Consider the following 16,628-nt stretch of genomic DNA (forward strand, 5'->3'; position numbering starts at 1 on the left):
CTTTGGTCCTTTCTCCAGTCCAACAAGATCTGAGTTCTGTGTTCCAGGGGTGCCCTTCTGATTCCCAGAAAATGCTCTCAAGGGTGGTCGTATTCACTGGCCAATGGGCTATCAGGTTCCCTCCCACCTGATGACACCTTCCTACAAAGTGTACAATCTAACTCTCCCAGAAGACTCTATTCTGCTCACTCTCAAGAAGGCAGAAACCCCACTTCGGTGTGTAGAGCTCCCTAGCCCAACCCATTGGCGTGGCTACCAAAGGAGCTGCATACTCCTGAAAAAGCAGTGTGACAAGTGGTTTCCCATCTCCATCCTGAGTGCCAGCCTGTCTACCTAAACAATAGAGCAGCCCTTCTTCCAAGGGTTCACCATTTGCCCTGCAAAGGCGGCCTCCCCTTTGAACCTCGCCTTTTGGGCCAACACTCATATGGCTTCCTGCCACACCATTCCTCCACACAGGCTTCAATTGTGTTCTTTCCTGGGAGCTGCATGTAATCCCAGGAGAGCAGAAAGCTGTCTTAAGGACAGACCCTGTGTGAAGTCGTGAACATGCACAGGTAGACTTTGGGCAACAAGGTGGCCACTTTGTGAAAGCTTTACTATGCAACAAGTTAAGTTAATTTCGACTTGGGCATCAAGTCGGGCTTGATGTAACAAGTTGTTTGATACCTTACAATATCAACTGTATTAGTTGCAGTCAGATGATAGCAAGGGTCAGGTGTCAGCTTGTAACTCTGCACTTGTCAATGAGGCTATTAGCCTTTTCCCAGTGAAAACAACAATTGCAGAGTTTTATTGTTGGAACATGTAAAAGTAAGTTTACCTTCTAACATGCAGCAGTTAGTCTTAGGGCTTGTTAAGCCTGCCTTAGGGGTGATTTGCAAATATTAAAAAGGGAAGATTGAGCTTTGCCATCGCTTTAAGTGGCAAACTCGATGTAAGAGTTTAAAACTGCTCTTCCAATCTGCAGTGGCACCCTAGGAGCCATGTTGTACCTTTGTCACACCTCGGGTGGCACAACCAGTGCTGGAGTCCCTAGTGTAACCCTCTAACTTACCAGTTCTAAGTACCCTAGGTACCATAAACTAGAGACTAACAAGTTAGTGTATGCCAATTGAGTATAAGCTAATCTAACATTTACACTTAAAGGTCAGGGACAGGTACTCGGATCTGGTTAGCAAGTCTCAGTGAGAGTCCAAAAAACAACAGCATCAGTCCAAACCTCTGGCGCGTGACCTGACAAAGAGAGGCATTCCCTTCATGTACACTTTAAATACCCGAGCTTCTATTTGAATCCATTTGTTCAATTTTTTAACCTCTACGGTCCTTTATCATCTCAGTCCTTCATTTATCCCCTCCTTTACTTTATCACTCTCAATGAGTTTTGATAAGATGCTTGTTTTATCATAAAAAAAAGTTAATCCTGGCTAGTGATAGTTACAAGAGAAGGCGCTTTAATTATAATGAATAAAACATAATCATTAAACACTACTTCGAGATATGCAGTTTAATATATATTTTATGTGCTGTTGTGGCCAATTAGAGAAAATTTTAAATCAAATGTCTTTTTTACTCTACTGCTTGATATCCAAGGCCAAAAACTGAAAACACAAATACTGTACAGTGTGCAAACAACATGACAACAGTGTGCAACATGACAGTGACCAGAGAATGTGGAGGAAGCTGTCCTGAGTTTTACTGTCAGTAGTGACACATTATCTTTCCCTTATCTCGCCCCTCGCAGAAGAAGGAAGCTGGAGACTTAGGCCCTCATTATGAACATGGCAGTCTGGGCCGCAATGCCGATGGTGGCGGTAATTACCACCACCAGCATGGCGGTCCAGATCGCCATATAATATACGTGGCAGAACCGCCACTTTTGTAACTCCACCACCGCCAAGCTTCCGTCACCAGGCAACATGGCGGTGGGGCGGAGTTCCATATCTGATATGACAGGTTCCACCATCCTTTCCCTGGCAGTTCATCCCGCCAGGGAAAGGCTGGCAGAATGGGTGTCTTGGGGCCCTCATGCACAGCCCCATTGCTCATTTCACTGCCCGATTTACGGGCACTGAAATGCGCGACGGTTGCATCTGCACCCGCCGCACTGCTACATTGCCGCCAGTCAGGCCCTGCATTCAGCTACGCCGGCTGGTGGAAACACTGTTTCCGCCCGCCGGCCCAGCTGAATGATCTTTATGTGGCCGGCGGTGGGTTCTGTGCGCTGGCGGTCTTTTGTTAACCGCCAGCGCCAAACTCAGCAGGTTTTCCCGCCGAGTTCATAATGAGGGCCTTGGTGCTGAACAAGTAAAAGTGAAACAGTATACCCTTGAGGGGCACGCAGGCCAGAATGAGTCTGGGATATAAACACATATTTATATATATAAAAACCTCTAGTAAAGGAAATAGGTCTTGACTCTGAAAGGCTAAGCTATGGGCTTTGCTTATGCAAATATAGCGCTTACAATGGTTGTTCTTTTTGCTCAAGCTAGTTACAAAGTATTACTTTTCTTCAGTAATAGTCGACATGCAGCTAACATGTTTTGTCCCTCAATGGCACACAGCTGGGCCTTTTTCAAGGCTTATTGTGATGTTGGATTTCTAAGTCTCAGGACGCTAGTTTAGGGGTGCACGTGGTCTCATGTTGCATCTTTCAGCAAGGTCCGCTTGTATTCTGGTGATCTCTCTGTCTCTGTCCATGTTCGGTTTGCTTGACTCAGCTTAAACATACTTCTTGCTACAAACGCTAGCCGGTGCCACAGAAGTGTGATGAGTACTGGGGTGATGTGTTCGTAGCTATTTCTTCCTGCTACTAGCATTTAGTGTACAAGATTGCTTTTAGGGGTGCAAGGTGAATCTTTGGTGTTTTAGAATGTAAGGGGGCATAAGAGCAAATTCAAGAGCACACACTGACGAGGCCAATAGGTCTGGCATTGGCCACCAACATTTTGGTTGTGTCAACGCTTTTTTTGTTTTTACATGTTTTTTGTGAAGCTTCATTATTGAGGAAGCTGACAGGCAGCCTTCAATTAAAAAAATTAAAAACATGTCTTAGTTTCAAGACACACCCATTACTACAGTAGCCCCTGTCACTGAAGGGAACTACTTTGTGTGTGCTCCTTGTGAATGGGCAGGATGCTGTAACTCACAGTGAAGTTAGCCAATGGCTGATGTGGTCCAACCCGCTGTCCTCTGCTGTATGCTGTAGTGGCCCAAAGACAAATGTGAATGACACTATGCCAGACCAATGAATGAAGTGGAATGGCTGAAAGCTTCAGCAAGTAAGTGTATTATACATAAAATATTAGTAAAATTCAAACGTTCTTGGCTAACCCCATACCTAAGGACAGAAAGTGCCACTTGAGACCCCTCATGGTCTATGACTATCATTGATATAATTTGTAGCCAATTGCAGTTCCATGAAGATTGGGCCATGATCTTCGCTCCAATGTGATCGACATCCCAGTACTACAAAGTGGCCATGAGCAGCAAGGTGGCATGTGACAAAAGACATGCATAAATAAATAAATGTATCAATAAATTAATGTGAAGGGAAAGAGACATGAAACAAATAATGAGGAGCATGCCAGAACAGTACATGTCTTGAGGTGATAAAGAGGTGGCCAGACAAAACAACATACAAAACTGTCCGATGTGCCTACAACAAGAAGGTGACTCTCAGTTCCAAGTTCTCTATTATGTATGTGGCACTGGGAAGGGTGGAAGATGACCATCCTTCAACCAAGAGGCACAGTAGTGTAATTTAGACAGTTTTGATTGTGGAACTCTATGTTTCTGCATGGACTCTACTGTGCCAATGACAGAAACAATGAGAGCTTTGTTTACGTTTCTATCTAAAGCTGTATTTAAATTGGCTAGACAGTGCCTCTTTGAGGAATCTGTGGCAATAGTGGTCTAGGATATCACCAAGGCCAAGCTGGACCTGTAGTTCAATGCATGCAATCTTGACACAAGCTCAAACCAGCTGCCCACAGAGTCACTGTTGAAAAATGAACATAAACCCTATTCTCAGGCAACTACACTCATTCCAGTGAATGAACCCTATCCTCAGGTACCTATACTGGCTCCCAGTGAAAGCGCTCACCATCTTAAAGATCATGACACTGCTTGGAAATGTCCACCAATAGCTTTAAAGAATAATCTCCACCTACAGGTCTATGAGACCCACAAGTGTGGTGACTGTTCCAAGATTTGAATGCATCAAGCCTAGTGCCAAAGGGTTTGCCTACTGGACCCCTCTGGCTTGAAATAGTCTTACGGTTCTTTTCTAGGACAAAGAATCTCATGGGTATCATTCATCATGTAAAGACTGTTCTGATTTCCTTCCCTAGTCTTTCTCCTACTGTCCATGCGTGGCTTGTGAGCAGCACAAGGTGCCCATCAAGGTTCTTTTGTGCACTTTATAAACACATTTGGGACTTAATGGAATGCAGCCCACCAAATCCAAACCACTCCCCTTTCCACGCCCCTGGGACATAACATCCAATGATGCTGGGTCTGGGAGTATCTCCTATGGGGGATGTCACAGGTGAGGCAAAGACCACATGGGGGATATAATTGGCCTAGAAGGGGGAGACGTTTGGTCTATAGTTCATGCAGCTCAAAGATTGTTGATAGAAAGGGGTCTGTCGAGTAACCTGTGATTTCATGGGCCGTCTCCAGGCCAGTTGGGGAAACTGTTTCATCTGTCGCTTTGCTGTAAGTGACAATAAGCCTCCCTGTGGCTACAGCAGAACTGACATATATTGAAGTCTGAGGTACTACATCTGACTTACAAGCCTGTACATCAGACCTGATTTAAAACTCCTGTTCCAGGTGATTCCTTGTGTACGTATTTATTGTTGCATTTAGGATTAAATTACTACTTTTGATGGAAAGCTTTTGTTTCTGTATTACTTGATGAGCTCATTTAAATCTGTAGTCATGATAAAAGTAAGCTCTCTGGGAGATTTGCAGCTAAAATCTCAGAGGATCCATCACAACTGGATCCCTGTTTCAGAGTTCCTAAGTGTTGATGCTGATTCGCAGCTCCTGTGGATTTACAAATCTGACTAATGACATTTAGAATGTATATGTGTGTTTAGCTTTTGCTAGGTTCGGAAGCTGGTTGGATGTTTCGCTTATAAATTAACAAGCAGAAACGTAATGTTTTTAAGTGAAGAGGGCACATTGTCCTGTCAACTGGTCAACAGTTGTGTGAAGTGTCACTGAAGGGCAAATGCCTTGTGATGCAATTTTCTAGGGAGGCCGCTAGTATTCATGTGATGTCACTTCCTGCAGGGAAACTCCATGATCAAAGGCACTTCCTGCGGTTGTAGTATACTCTAATGATCAAGAGCATGCGTTGTTACTTGCTGTTGTGTTCTCTTCAGATCAAGGGTCTGTGATCTCACTTTTTATAACTTTGGTGAAATGATGCCACAAAGTGTTCATCTCAGACTCACAGCAGGGTGACTGTGGCTAGGAATGTTTGAAACATGCCTTGTGGTCTGTGTGGGGGAGGGGGTCTAGTTAAGGCTATAAATTGTGCACTGAGCCCTTGTGATGAGTGTGATCTGAAGAGATTTACAATTGGTACTCAGTGGGAGCTAAAGGTTAGGAGATGGCATGAAATTCCAGGACAGGTGACGGGAACAGGTATGTGTTAGGAGTGAGCATAAGAGAAGAACTAAAAGAGTAAAGTGTGTTTCCAAATTCATGGAAATCAATGGTGTGCAATTAAGGTTGCGAAGTAACTGACAAGTGGGCATCTTAGCCAATGGACGAGGCTTAGTGTGCATCCTACTTGTTTTGAGCTCAGGTACTTCATAACTACACTGTGGCTAAAACATCTGAGGGAAGGAAAGGCAGCAAGTGTCATACTCTCTCACCCAGTGGCGGCAGCCATGATACAACCTCCTTCTTCTGCGGTAGCTTCAACGCAGCACCCTTCGTCATCATGGCTCATCCCAAAATTATGTCCGATTTCATGTGACATGGTGGCGGCCGCTCCAATTGGGACCTCTGAGTGGTCCTCAGGATAGAAGTAGAAAAGTTAGAAACTCTTTTATTGACACATACTGGTAGACAAATGTATACTGATGTTGCAGAAAGCAAAGTACCATAATCCTGCACACACGCCACTGGCATCGAGACACACACGTGCACATGGCACCCCCCACTCACAGAGATGCATCACATACAAGACAAACCCATACACATACATATACCTATACCAAACACACACACAAAGCACAGTTTCCCAAAAATGTGAGTACATGTGGTGGGTTCACAGTAAAATTGGTTCCCAGATGCAGTCTGTTCCACTATACATACCACGTAATCAAAACCACTCTATGTAGCTGGACTATAGTAGTGTGTTAATTTAGTAGGTTGATCACCGGCTGCAGAGGTAGGTAGGCGACCTGCAGTCCTCTCAACATTTCATCTTCCAGAGGGATAACAAAGGAGCACCACTGAGTTTGGTAATAAATATGCACTTTAGCAATGACACAAGGGACAGGGTCTGAGTGTTGTATCAATGATCAGTGTTGCAATTATTCAGATTTTAAGAGAGATTCTACTATCAGGACTAAGGACTTACCATGCTGACACCTCCAGAGTTCTCTCCAGTGCACATTCCCTCCAGGGGGGCCATTCCAATGGTGGTGCCTTTGAAGGTTACTCCACTAATTAAAAGAAAGAGCACATGTCACTTCTGTTCCATCCAATCCTTGGGATTACCAATGGAGCACAAGGAGAAGGCAATGATTGAGTCGTCCAGTGCTGCAGCACGCTGAATGTTAAAGACAGGGGCGACTAGTGTATGTGTGTAACATGGCACAAAGACAGGTGATTATTCTGAATTCTAATGTCCCTTTCAAACTGTCTCATTCCTTTCACACTTCAAACTATGTACACTACTCTACACCGGATCCCTGTCTCTTCTTAATTTCACGTTCCGTTTAATATTTCACAAGGTACTCACAGCCTTATCTGAGTCTGCAACATTTACTAGTCGTTTTATTCACTTCAATGAAGGGTTATTATTTTACTTGCTTACAGCTCAGCTCACCAAACTAAGCATCTAACGTTCAACCAAACATTTTATTTGTAAGATCACAGCATGAGCAGAACCACAATGGCTTTTTGTATGTCTGAATCCCATTTTTGGAGTTGTGAAAGAATTTCAGACAAAATTGATTCACTGACCCATACCAAATTGCAATTAGGAAGAGGCGTGAAGGGGTTGATCCTTCCTAGTTAGGATTCGGTACTACATGTATTAACTTTGTGTGTCCACCACCACTAATCAGCTGCCGCCAGCACACTCTTTTGGGTAGCAGTGCGCTCTATAAATGTCATTGATTCACTCAAAGGACGTGGGAAGTGGTAACTGTTTCACAAAGGAAGTGGCAACTCATTCCCCTTTGTGAATGGTGTGGCAGCCTGGGTGAGGGTTAGGCAGTTTCCCGATGTTTTTCCAAGGGGGAAGCTGGTTTTGAAAAGCAGCACTGGTTCTGTCAAGGAACATAGGCTACTTTAAAAGAAAAGTTTCCTGCTTGGGAATGTAAATGTAGGGATAGCCAATCAATCACAGATTTGTAAAGCACAGCTAATCACCCATAGGGTCTCAAGGCGCTGAATGTAGGCCTGCTGCTCAGTCGAAGAGCCAAGTTTTGAGGTCCTTCCTGAGCTGCTTCAGTGATGTGGTCTACCTGAACTTGAGGGGAAGTGTGTTCCACGTACGGGCTGCTAGGTAGGAGAAGGAGGGTCCTCCTGCTGTACTTTTCTGAATCTTGGGGACAGCTGCAATGGTGACCTGGGAGGAACGAAGACATCTCTTGGGTACGTAGAAGGTGAGGCGGTAGTTGAGGTATGCCGGTCTATGTTTGCAGTGCACTTAAGGTGTAGATCAAGAATTTGTATGTGATGCGCTTGTTGACTGCTGATAGTGGTCTGCTGTTCCTTGCAGCCCATCCTTGCTGGGTTTGAGGCCGACTGCTGAGAGTCATAAATAGCAACCTACCTACTTAGTTAATATTAATTGGGAATCATGATATTCCACCCTTTGTGCAAGAGAACATAAAGAGCAAGGTGTGACAGAAGATGTAAAGGAAGCAGTAACAGCATAGAAAGCAAGGAGTGACAGAAGATGTAAAGGAAGCAGTGAGAACATAAAGAGCAAGGAGTGACAGAAGGTGTGAAAGATGTAAAGGAAGCAGTGAGAACATAAAGAGCAAGGAGTGACAGAAGGTGTAAAAGATGTAAAGGAAGCAGTGAGAACATAAAGAGCAAGAAGTGACAGAAGATGTAAAGGAAGCAGTGAAAACATAAAGAGCAAGGAGTGACAAAAGATGTAAAGGAAGCGGTGAGAACATAAAGAGCAAGTATTGACAGAAGATATAAAGGAAGCAGTGAGAACTTAAAGAGCAAGGAGTGACAGACAATGTAGAGGAAGCAGTGAGAGCATAAAGAGCAAGGAGTGACAGAAGATGTAAAGGAAGCGGTGGAAACATAAAGGGCAAGGAGTGACAGAAGATGTAAAGGAAGCGGTGAGAACATAAAGAGCAAGGAGTGACAGAAGATGTGAAGGAAGCAGTGAGAACATAAAGAGCAAGGAGTGACACAAGATGTAAAGGAGGCAGTAACAGCATAGAGAGCAAGGAGTGACAGAAAATGTAAAGAACGCAGTAGCAGCATAGAGAGCAAGGAGTGACAGAAGATGTAAAGGAAGCAGTGAGAACATAAAGAGCAAGGAGTGACAGAAGATGTAAAGGAAGTGGTGGGAACATAAAGAGCAAGGAGTAACAGAAGATGTAAAGGAAGCAGTGAGAACATAAAGAGCAAGGAGTGACAGAAGATGTAAAGGAAGCGGTGAGAACATAAAGAGCAAGGAGTGACAGAAGATGTAAAGGAAGCAGTGAGAACATAAAGAGCAAGGAGTGACAGAAGATGTGAAGGAAGCAGTGAGAACATAAAGAGCAAGGAGTGACACAAGATGTAAAGGAGGCAGTAACAGCATAGAGAGCAAGGAGTGACAGAAAATGTAAAGAACGCAGTAGCAGCATAGAGAGCAAGGAGTGACAGAAGATGTAAAGGAAGCAGTGAGAACATAAAGAGCAAGGAGTGACAGAAGATGTAAAGGAAGTGGTGGGAACATAAAGAGCAAGGAGTAACAGAAGATGTAAAGGAAGCAGTGAGAACATAAAGAGCAAGGAGTGACAGAAGATGTAAAGGAAGCAGTGAGAACATAAAGAGAAAGGAGTGACAGAAGATGTAAAGGAAGCAGTGAGAACATAAAGAGCAAGTAGTGACAGAAGATGTAAAGGTAGCGGTGAGAACATAAAGAGAAAGGAGTGACAAAAGATGCAAAGGAAGCAGAGAACATAAAGAGCAAGGAGTGACAGAAGATGTAAAGGAAGCAGTGAGAACATAAAGAGTAAGGAGTGACAGAAGATGTAAAGGAAGCGGTGAGAACATAAAGAGCAAGAAGTGGCAGAAGATGCAAAGGAAGCAGAGAACATAAAGAGCAAAGAGTGACAGAAGATGTAAAAGAAGCAGTGAGAATATAAAGAGCGAGGAGTGACAGACGATGTAAAGGAGGCAGTAACAGCATAGAGAGCAAGGAGGGACAGAAGATGTAAAGGAAGCAGACAGAACATAAAGAGAAAGGAGTGACAGAAGATGTAAAAGATGTAAAGGAAGCAGTGAGAACATAAAGAGCAAGGAGTGACAGAAGATGTAAAGGAAGCAGTGAGAACATAAAGAGCCAGGAGTGACAGAAGATGTAAAGGAAGCAGTGAGACCGAGAACATAAAGAGAAAGGAGTGTCAGAAGATGCAAAGGAAGCAGTGAGAACATAAAGAGCAAGGAGTGACAGAAGATGTAAAGGAAGCAATGAGAACATAAAGAGCAAGGAGTGACAGAAGATGTAAAAGATGTAAAGGAAGCAGTGAGAACATAAAGAGGAAGGAGTGACAGAAGATGTAAAAGACGCAGTGAGAACATAAAGAGCAAGGAGTGACAGAAGATGTAAAGGAGGCAGTAACAGCATAGAGAGCAAGGAGTAACAGAAGATGTAAAGCAAGCAGTCAGAAAATTAATAGAAAGGAGTGACAGAAGATGTAAAAGATGTAAAGGAAGCAGTCAGAACATAAAGAGCAAGGAGTGACAGAAGATGTAAAGGAAGCAGTGAGAACATAAAGAGCAAGGAGTGACAGAAGATGTAAAGGAAGCAATGAGAACATAAAGAGCAAGGAGTGACAGAAGATGTAAAAGATGTAAAGGAAGCAGTGAGAACATAAAGAGCAAGGAGTGACAGAAGATGTAAAAGAAGCAGTGAGAACATAAAGAGCAAGGAGTGACAGAAGATGTAAAGGAGGCAGTAACAGCATAGAAAGCAAGGAGTAACAGAAGATGTAAAGCAAGCAGTCAGACCATGAAGAGAAAGGAGTGACAGAAGATGTAAAAGATATAAAGGAAGCAGTCAGAACATAAAGAGCAAGGAGTGACAGAAGATGTAAAGGAAGTGGTGACAACATATGCTGAACAAGTGATGGCACGTTTTAAGTAATATGAGCATATATTAAATAAGTATTTGCCGTAGGTATCAAGAAATTAATGACAGCAGGTGTACAGGAAACAGACGGTAGTTGTAGAGGAAAGTGACAGGATGCATTTATAATGGAATAAATAAGATAGATGAAATCACATCCTGTTTGGGGACCAAAGGGATGTCAGAGGCTACTAGTTCCCAATCATGGTGATAGAGGCCATTCGTCACTGGTGTCCTGGGGACCACCCTACTATGGCTCTGCAAACAGGACCAAGAACATCCTTTCCACATGTAAGTCTCTGAGTAGCCAAAGTGAGCTGTCAAATGCATCTTAGGAAGGTAGTGTGGGGCATGGGCGACTCTCAGGACTGAACAATCTACCAACAGACCCAATAAATCAATGTTCAACCCAGTGCTTGTCTTTTTAGGAAAGAAAGTACTTTTAATATTTCAGTGGTTCAAAATACGACACAATTAGGTTAAACAAAGTTAAACTATCTCACCCCCAGGCTTTTACTGAAATACGACACCCAACCCAGTGCCCTCCTACCCACTCACCGCTGTCCCACCCTCTGCTCTGTATCTAGGCTGGCCCCCTCCAGTATGTCATGCTTGGAAAGTCAGCTTCGTCTTGGTGTCCCATAGACTGGCAGCAAAGCTGGACTTCTCCTCCTGGATAGTCTCTCCTCCTCTAGGACCGAACATTCTTCTTCCCTCTCTAAGCAGACAGGCAGGCTTCTAGCCGCTCTGTCCCATGTCCTATGAGAGAATGGGAGACTGTATTTCATACAGACACCAGCCCTGGCCTCACAGCAGCTTTTTGAGTACTTGTGGAGAACTCACTTCCTTGGTCAAGAAAAACTTGGAACTGGAGCAAGGTGGGGGAGTTTGGGTCTTTCTTTTATGCTTATTGTCTGGAGAAGTGGGTGTAGATCCTATGTCTAAGGTCCTGGACTATTTTGAGGTCGCTCCTTTTCAAAGGCAAGTGGCAGTGGTGAGCTCAGAAATAGAGGACGCAGAAACAACACAAACAAATGAAGTGGTAACAGCAAATAAAGAGGGAATAGTGACAGCACATATAGCGAGGGCTTGCTTGTTTACAAGCTCGGGGAATGCTCACGTGAGTAGCTGGGCGTTGTCGTGTTTCTTCCGCAGCTTCAGCTTCTGCTTCCATTTCAGGAAGGACCAGAGAGCGGCGTTGGCGTCATCAGTGACCGTGCACTGGTCTCGCTCCGTCCACACTTCCAGCCCAATCAGAGCCACCTTGATATTCAGCAACCTGTAAAACTGCAGGAGGATAACGAGAAGGCAGAAGAAGGTGTGGGGTTCACATCTAATGTGGTTCATTGTCAGTGGTTGAATTCATTTAGGGTTTCTCAGGCTGGGCTGAATGTGGTGGCATGAAGCGTTAACTGGGCATGCAGACGGTAGGTAGTATGATGTCCCTAAAACATTCTTGGCCTGCTTTAGATATTGGCAGATGAGTTACTCTGACACAATGGTGACGGATATCCCGTACCCGAAATATGCATCCCATAGGATGGAATGGGATTTAGATTTCAGCGGACCGGATATCCATCACCATTGTGACGAAGTAACTCATCTGCCAATATGTCAATCAGGCTGTTTGTCATGAACTGATACATTTGTGAGAGAATTCTGAGAGGATGACAACCTTTTGTTAAAACTCACCCTCATAATCTGATCTAGTAGAATATCCTGCTGATGAGATACATAGAGGTTTTGACAAGTGCACTAACAGAGTGGCCCCCATTCACAAGTAAATTATCAGGCACTAGGCCTGCTATTCAAAGTCTTTCTAGAGTGTCATTTAATTTGTGGCCAGACCTAACCTGTTGTAAACAATGAAAACAATAACCCAGAACAACAATTGCTGCCCTCCAGGTGAGTCACCCTGGGTTATTGTGCGTAGCTGCCCCTAAGGGAGTGAACACATACCCTGGGCCACCACCCCTTCCCTCCTGGTTGTTGTACAATAGGCAGTTCCCTGAGCTGTTTTGAGGTATGAGAGAGTGAGAAACCCCTTTTATGCAGTGCCTTGAAGCCTCATACTAGTCATCAGCCAGCGCCTACTAGGAACTTTCAGAAAGTTTCTAATTTAAAATACATTTTTACTCACTGAGAAAACTCCTGGCTGCTTTGTCACAAAAAGTGAGTTGAAGTTACACTCCACACAAGACAACTCCAAACAACATGACTTGTTTATATAGCTCTAACTCGTTATCAATTTGAGTCTAAAGCACTTGAGATAATTTGGAATGGCTGTGCCACTATGCCTGAAACCCAACATAATATATCTAACTATTTATGTACATTTTACTAGTTACAATTACATTTTACTAGTTACAATGTAATGTACAATGTGTCCTGGTGTTTTATTGGTGTGGGAACTGAGTTAGCTCTTTCATCATCTTTGCTGAATTGTTGTGACGAACAATCCCCATCTACTTTCTGTAGGGAAAGCCGACACCACTACGAATGACTACCTGATAGCTGGCGCTACTAGAGTATTGGTCCGGCAGCGATCATTTTTCTCACGCAACCCTGTGGGAGAGCAGCATCTCTTCGAGTGACTACACTGCGTCCTAGTCCTGCATGAGAAGTGGTCCAGCTCTAGTCACTGGCCTTATTATGCCCTGAGGGGAGAGCTATTATCTCTGTGAGTGATTACACTCAGCCCTGCTCCTGCAGGTATACCTGTCCAGCACTGATTATTGCTCTTACCCTGCCTGCCCCTTACAGAAGAAGCTGTGTCAAGCCACGTTACAGGGATACAGATGATGCTTGGAGCTAGGGATTCTACTCTTCAAAGGTAGGACCAATAATGCTTTGTTGTGATGAGAGAACGTCAAATGTATCCCTCTCCTCTATTCGAGATTTGGCTTTTCCACGGCGGTCAGTGCAAAAACAAGAAAGGAAAGAACTGCTTCCGGGTCAAGGGGTCATGCACCTCTTGCACTTACCTTGTCTACGTAGTTCGCGATTTCCATTATGCGCTGCTTTGTGCGGCCCAGGTCATTCTTCTGAGCTACAAACTACCAAGAAGGTGAGATGAGATTAAAATATAACATAGTCCTTGGTGCAATAATTACAATACTTCTCTTGTATTTCATCTGAACACTGTTATGTGCTGGAGAGGCTGGGATTTGTTTTCCAATGAGCCACTGGCTGAGTGGGGTATGTGTGCACCAATATCATTCCTCCTCAATTTTTACAAGACCATCTTAAAAGTTGTACATATTTATGAAAGACAATTAGGGCCTCATTCCGACCCTGGCGGTCATGGACCGCCAGGGCCGGGGTCGGAGGATGCACCGCCAACAGGCTGACGGTGCATCAAGGGCAATTCTGACCGCGGCGGTAAAGCCGCGGTCAGAAAAGGGAAACCAGCGGTTTCCCGCCGGTTTTCCCCTGCCCCTGTGAATCCTCCACGGCGGCGCTGCAAGCAGCGCCACCCTGAGGATTCCGACCCCCTTCCCGCCAGCCTGGTTCTGGCGGTTTTCACCGCCAGAACCAGGCTGGCGGGAACGGGTGTCGTGGGGCCCCTGGGGGCCCCTGCAATGCCCATGCCAATGGCACGGACACTGCAGGGGCTCCCTAACAGGGCCCCACATTGATTTTCAGTGTCTGCCTAGCAGACACTGAAAATCGTGACGGGTGCCACTGCACCCGTCGCACAAAAGCAACTCCGCCGGCTCCCTTCGGAGCTGGCTTCATCGTTGCTGGGGCTTTCCCGCTGGGCGGGCGGGCGGCCTTTTGGCGTCGCCCGCCCACCCAGCGGGAAAGTCATAATGACCGCCGCGTCTTTTGACCGCGGTACGGTCTTCTGGCGGTTCCCGCCAGGTGGGCGGCTACCACCACCCGCGGGGGTCGGAATGACCCCCTTAGTCTAACTCAGGTTTAGTTAATGAACAGCCAGAAAGTGAGTCATTAACAACATCCATTTACAATGTCCCCTCAGAGAGTCCCCTCAGAATGTCCACTGTTGAGGAGGTCATGACCTCCTCAACAGCATTAGGGATATCACCTTTGTAAGGGATATGAGTGGACATTTCGACTTTGCAAGGATTTGCTGTAATCTGTGAAAAAAATACTCAGGATAGTTTGGAAAGCATCTGTCTGAGGGAACTGCATTTGCTGCAGGTAGCACGGAGAATAAAATCCAAATATCTCTCTATCCTCCTCAAGGATCGAGGAGGGATACGACCAACATATCTTCAGCTGGAGTTCTTCAGTTACACTCTTAAGGGCACTAGTAGACCTAATAATGCTGTGTCTACATCTCAGGCATTACCGAGAAGCCTTTCCAACCATCCCTTAAAATATTGGGAGTACCACCTCCCCCTCCACGGCGGTGGGTGCCTCATTGAAGTTTCAACCCCACCAAACATGGAGGCTGAATTGTCCCATGCTGGATGAGGACTCAACATGAATTGCTACTGTCATCCAGTGTTACAAAGTGGCAGTGCTTCGGATTCCACCACTAGCGCTGTTAATCCCCCGCTCTAGCTGCTTAAGCGGGCCCCGACGAGCTGGTGAACCGGGTCCCACGGTGGATGGGTCTATCTGCAGGCCTGCAGAAGAGGGCTGAACTATAACACTGCTGGGGAATATTAGGACAGAGGGCTGTGGTCCTTGGGTTGACTGTACAGGGAAGAGAAGAACAAGAGGAATGGGGAAAATAGGAAACTGCTCAGAAAAGAGAGGCACATGGAAAGAGTGTGAGAGAAAGAAAAGACATAAAAGTACGGATGGGGAGGAAAAGGATGAGTAGCTGCAAATGGAAAAGAGGGAGGATGGAATGGTGATAGGAAGGAAGACACATGAAAGGAAATAAGACAAGCTGATTGGGAGGCCGGAGGGGTGAAAAGAATGGTGAAGGATCCAATGACAGGGAACAAGTGTGGACAGATGGAAGGGTTAAAGGAGAGAGGGGTGAAAGGAAGGCTAAGTGTGGGGGGGTGAAAAAATGGACTGAAGAGTGACAGGACTGATGAGTGAAAGGGTGACTATATAGAAGACTGCATAAAGGGGTGAAAAAATGGAGGAAAGAAGAATGAAAGGACGAAGGGGTGGAAAGATACAAGGGTATACGGATGGGTGAAAAGACGGATAGATTTATGAAAGGGTGAAAGGATGGATGGATGGACAAGTGTATGGGAGGACAAAAAGATGAAGAGAAGAACACAGCGATGGACGAACACATGAAAGAGTGAAGGTTTGTATGGATAGATGGCTGGAAGGAAGAAGAAAGTGTGAACAGAACTCTCATGAGAGTCAGGGTCTCTGCCTTTGTATGCCCAATGGTTTAAAGTTGGTGAATTACACTAAAAACAAACAAACCAATAATTAAATAAGACTGTCCCTGGCCTTTGTCTCACCCCTGGCTCTGCTATGAAGTAGACATACATGCATTTCAATATTACAGAAATCTACCAGAATCTAGTCGCTCTTCGGTCTCCACGTAGAATCGCCATGGGTCCTTACCAGGGTGTGATCAGCGACGATGAAGAGTTCCATAAACTTTGGGGTCCTCCAGACATCTCTTTTCATCTAAAAGGAAGTGCACAAGAAAAGGCTGTTGTGAGAAGCTGCAGGGCATGGGCAAATACCAGTAGTCCAGTTAAAACTGGTGTAAGGGCCTCATTCTGGGCGCCAGGAAAGTACAGGGATTGGGTAAAAATCTGGCAAAATCTGCATTGCGAATTCTGGTCAGGAAAAAAGACAAATTGCACCGGAGGCATCGTTATTTACCAAGCTGATGTTACCACCTCCCAGAATCGACCAATCAGAACGAGGCCAACAGTGCCTAGACAAAATGGGGACAAGCAGAATTTGCACTAATCACCTACTGCAAACAAGAGTTAAGATGTGTAAACCCCACTTTAGCAATCATGGGGCATATTTACAATCTTTTGACGCAGGGCAGTGCCGCAAGCCTCAAAAAGGAAAGAGCAGGAATGCACCATATCTACAAGATACGGCGCATTCCTGTCCTTTTCCCCTGCACTGGAGCGCAATGGGCTGCCATGCACCAATGCAGACACCT

The 16,628-nt window shown here is 45.1% G+C and overlaps 1 protein-coding gene across 1 annotated transcript in view; it reads right to left on the reverse strand.

The window, feature by feature from the left end:
• LOC138259654 (disintegrin and metalloproteinase domain-containing protein 33-like) overlaps positions 1 to 16,628 on the reverse strand; it is a 371,113-nt gene that overhangs the window by 94,522 nt on the left and 259,963 nt on the right. Inside the window, exons 7-11 of the mRNA XM_069207553.1 lie at positions 16,067 to 16,132; positions 13,543 to 13,614; positions 11,679 to 11,845; positions 6,605 to 6,689; positions 5,892 to 6,034 (exon numbers count right to left, since the gene is read on the reverse strand). Of these exons, the coding sequence (XP_069063654.1) occupies positions 5,892 to 6,034; positions 6,605 to 6,689; positions 11,679 to 11,845; positions 13,543 to 13,614; positions 16,067 to 16,132 (533 nt within the window). The remainder of the gene's footprint in view (positions 1 to 5,891; positions 6,035 to 6,604; positions 6,690 to 11,678; positions 11,846 to 13,542; positions 13,615 to 16,066; positions 16,133 to 16,628) is intronic.

Source organism: Pleurodeles waltl, chromosome 1_1 (genome assembly GCF_031143425.1).
Source record: "Pleurodeles waltl isolate 20211129_DDA chromosome 1_1, aPleWal1.hap1.20221129, whole genome shotgun sequence".
NCBI classification, from domain to species: domain Eukaryota; kingdom Metazoa; phylum Chordata; class Amphibia; order Caudata; family Salamandridae; genus Pleurodeles; species Pleurodeles waltl.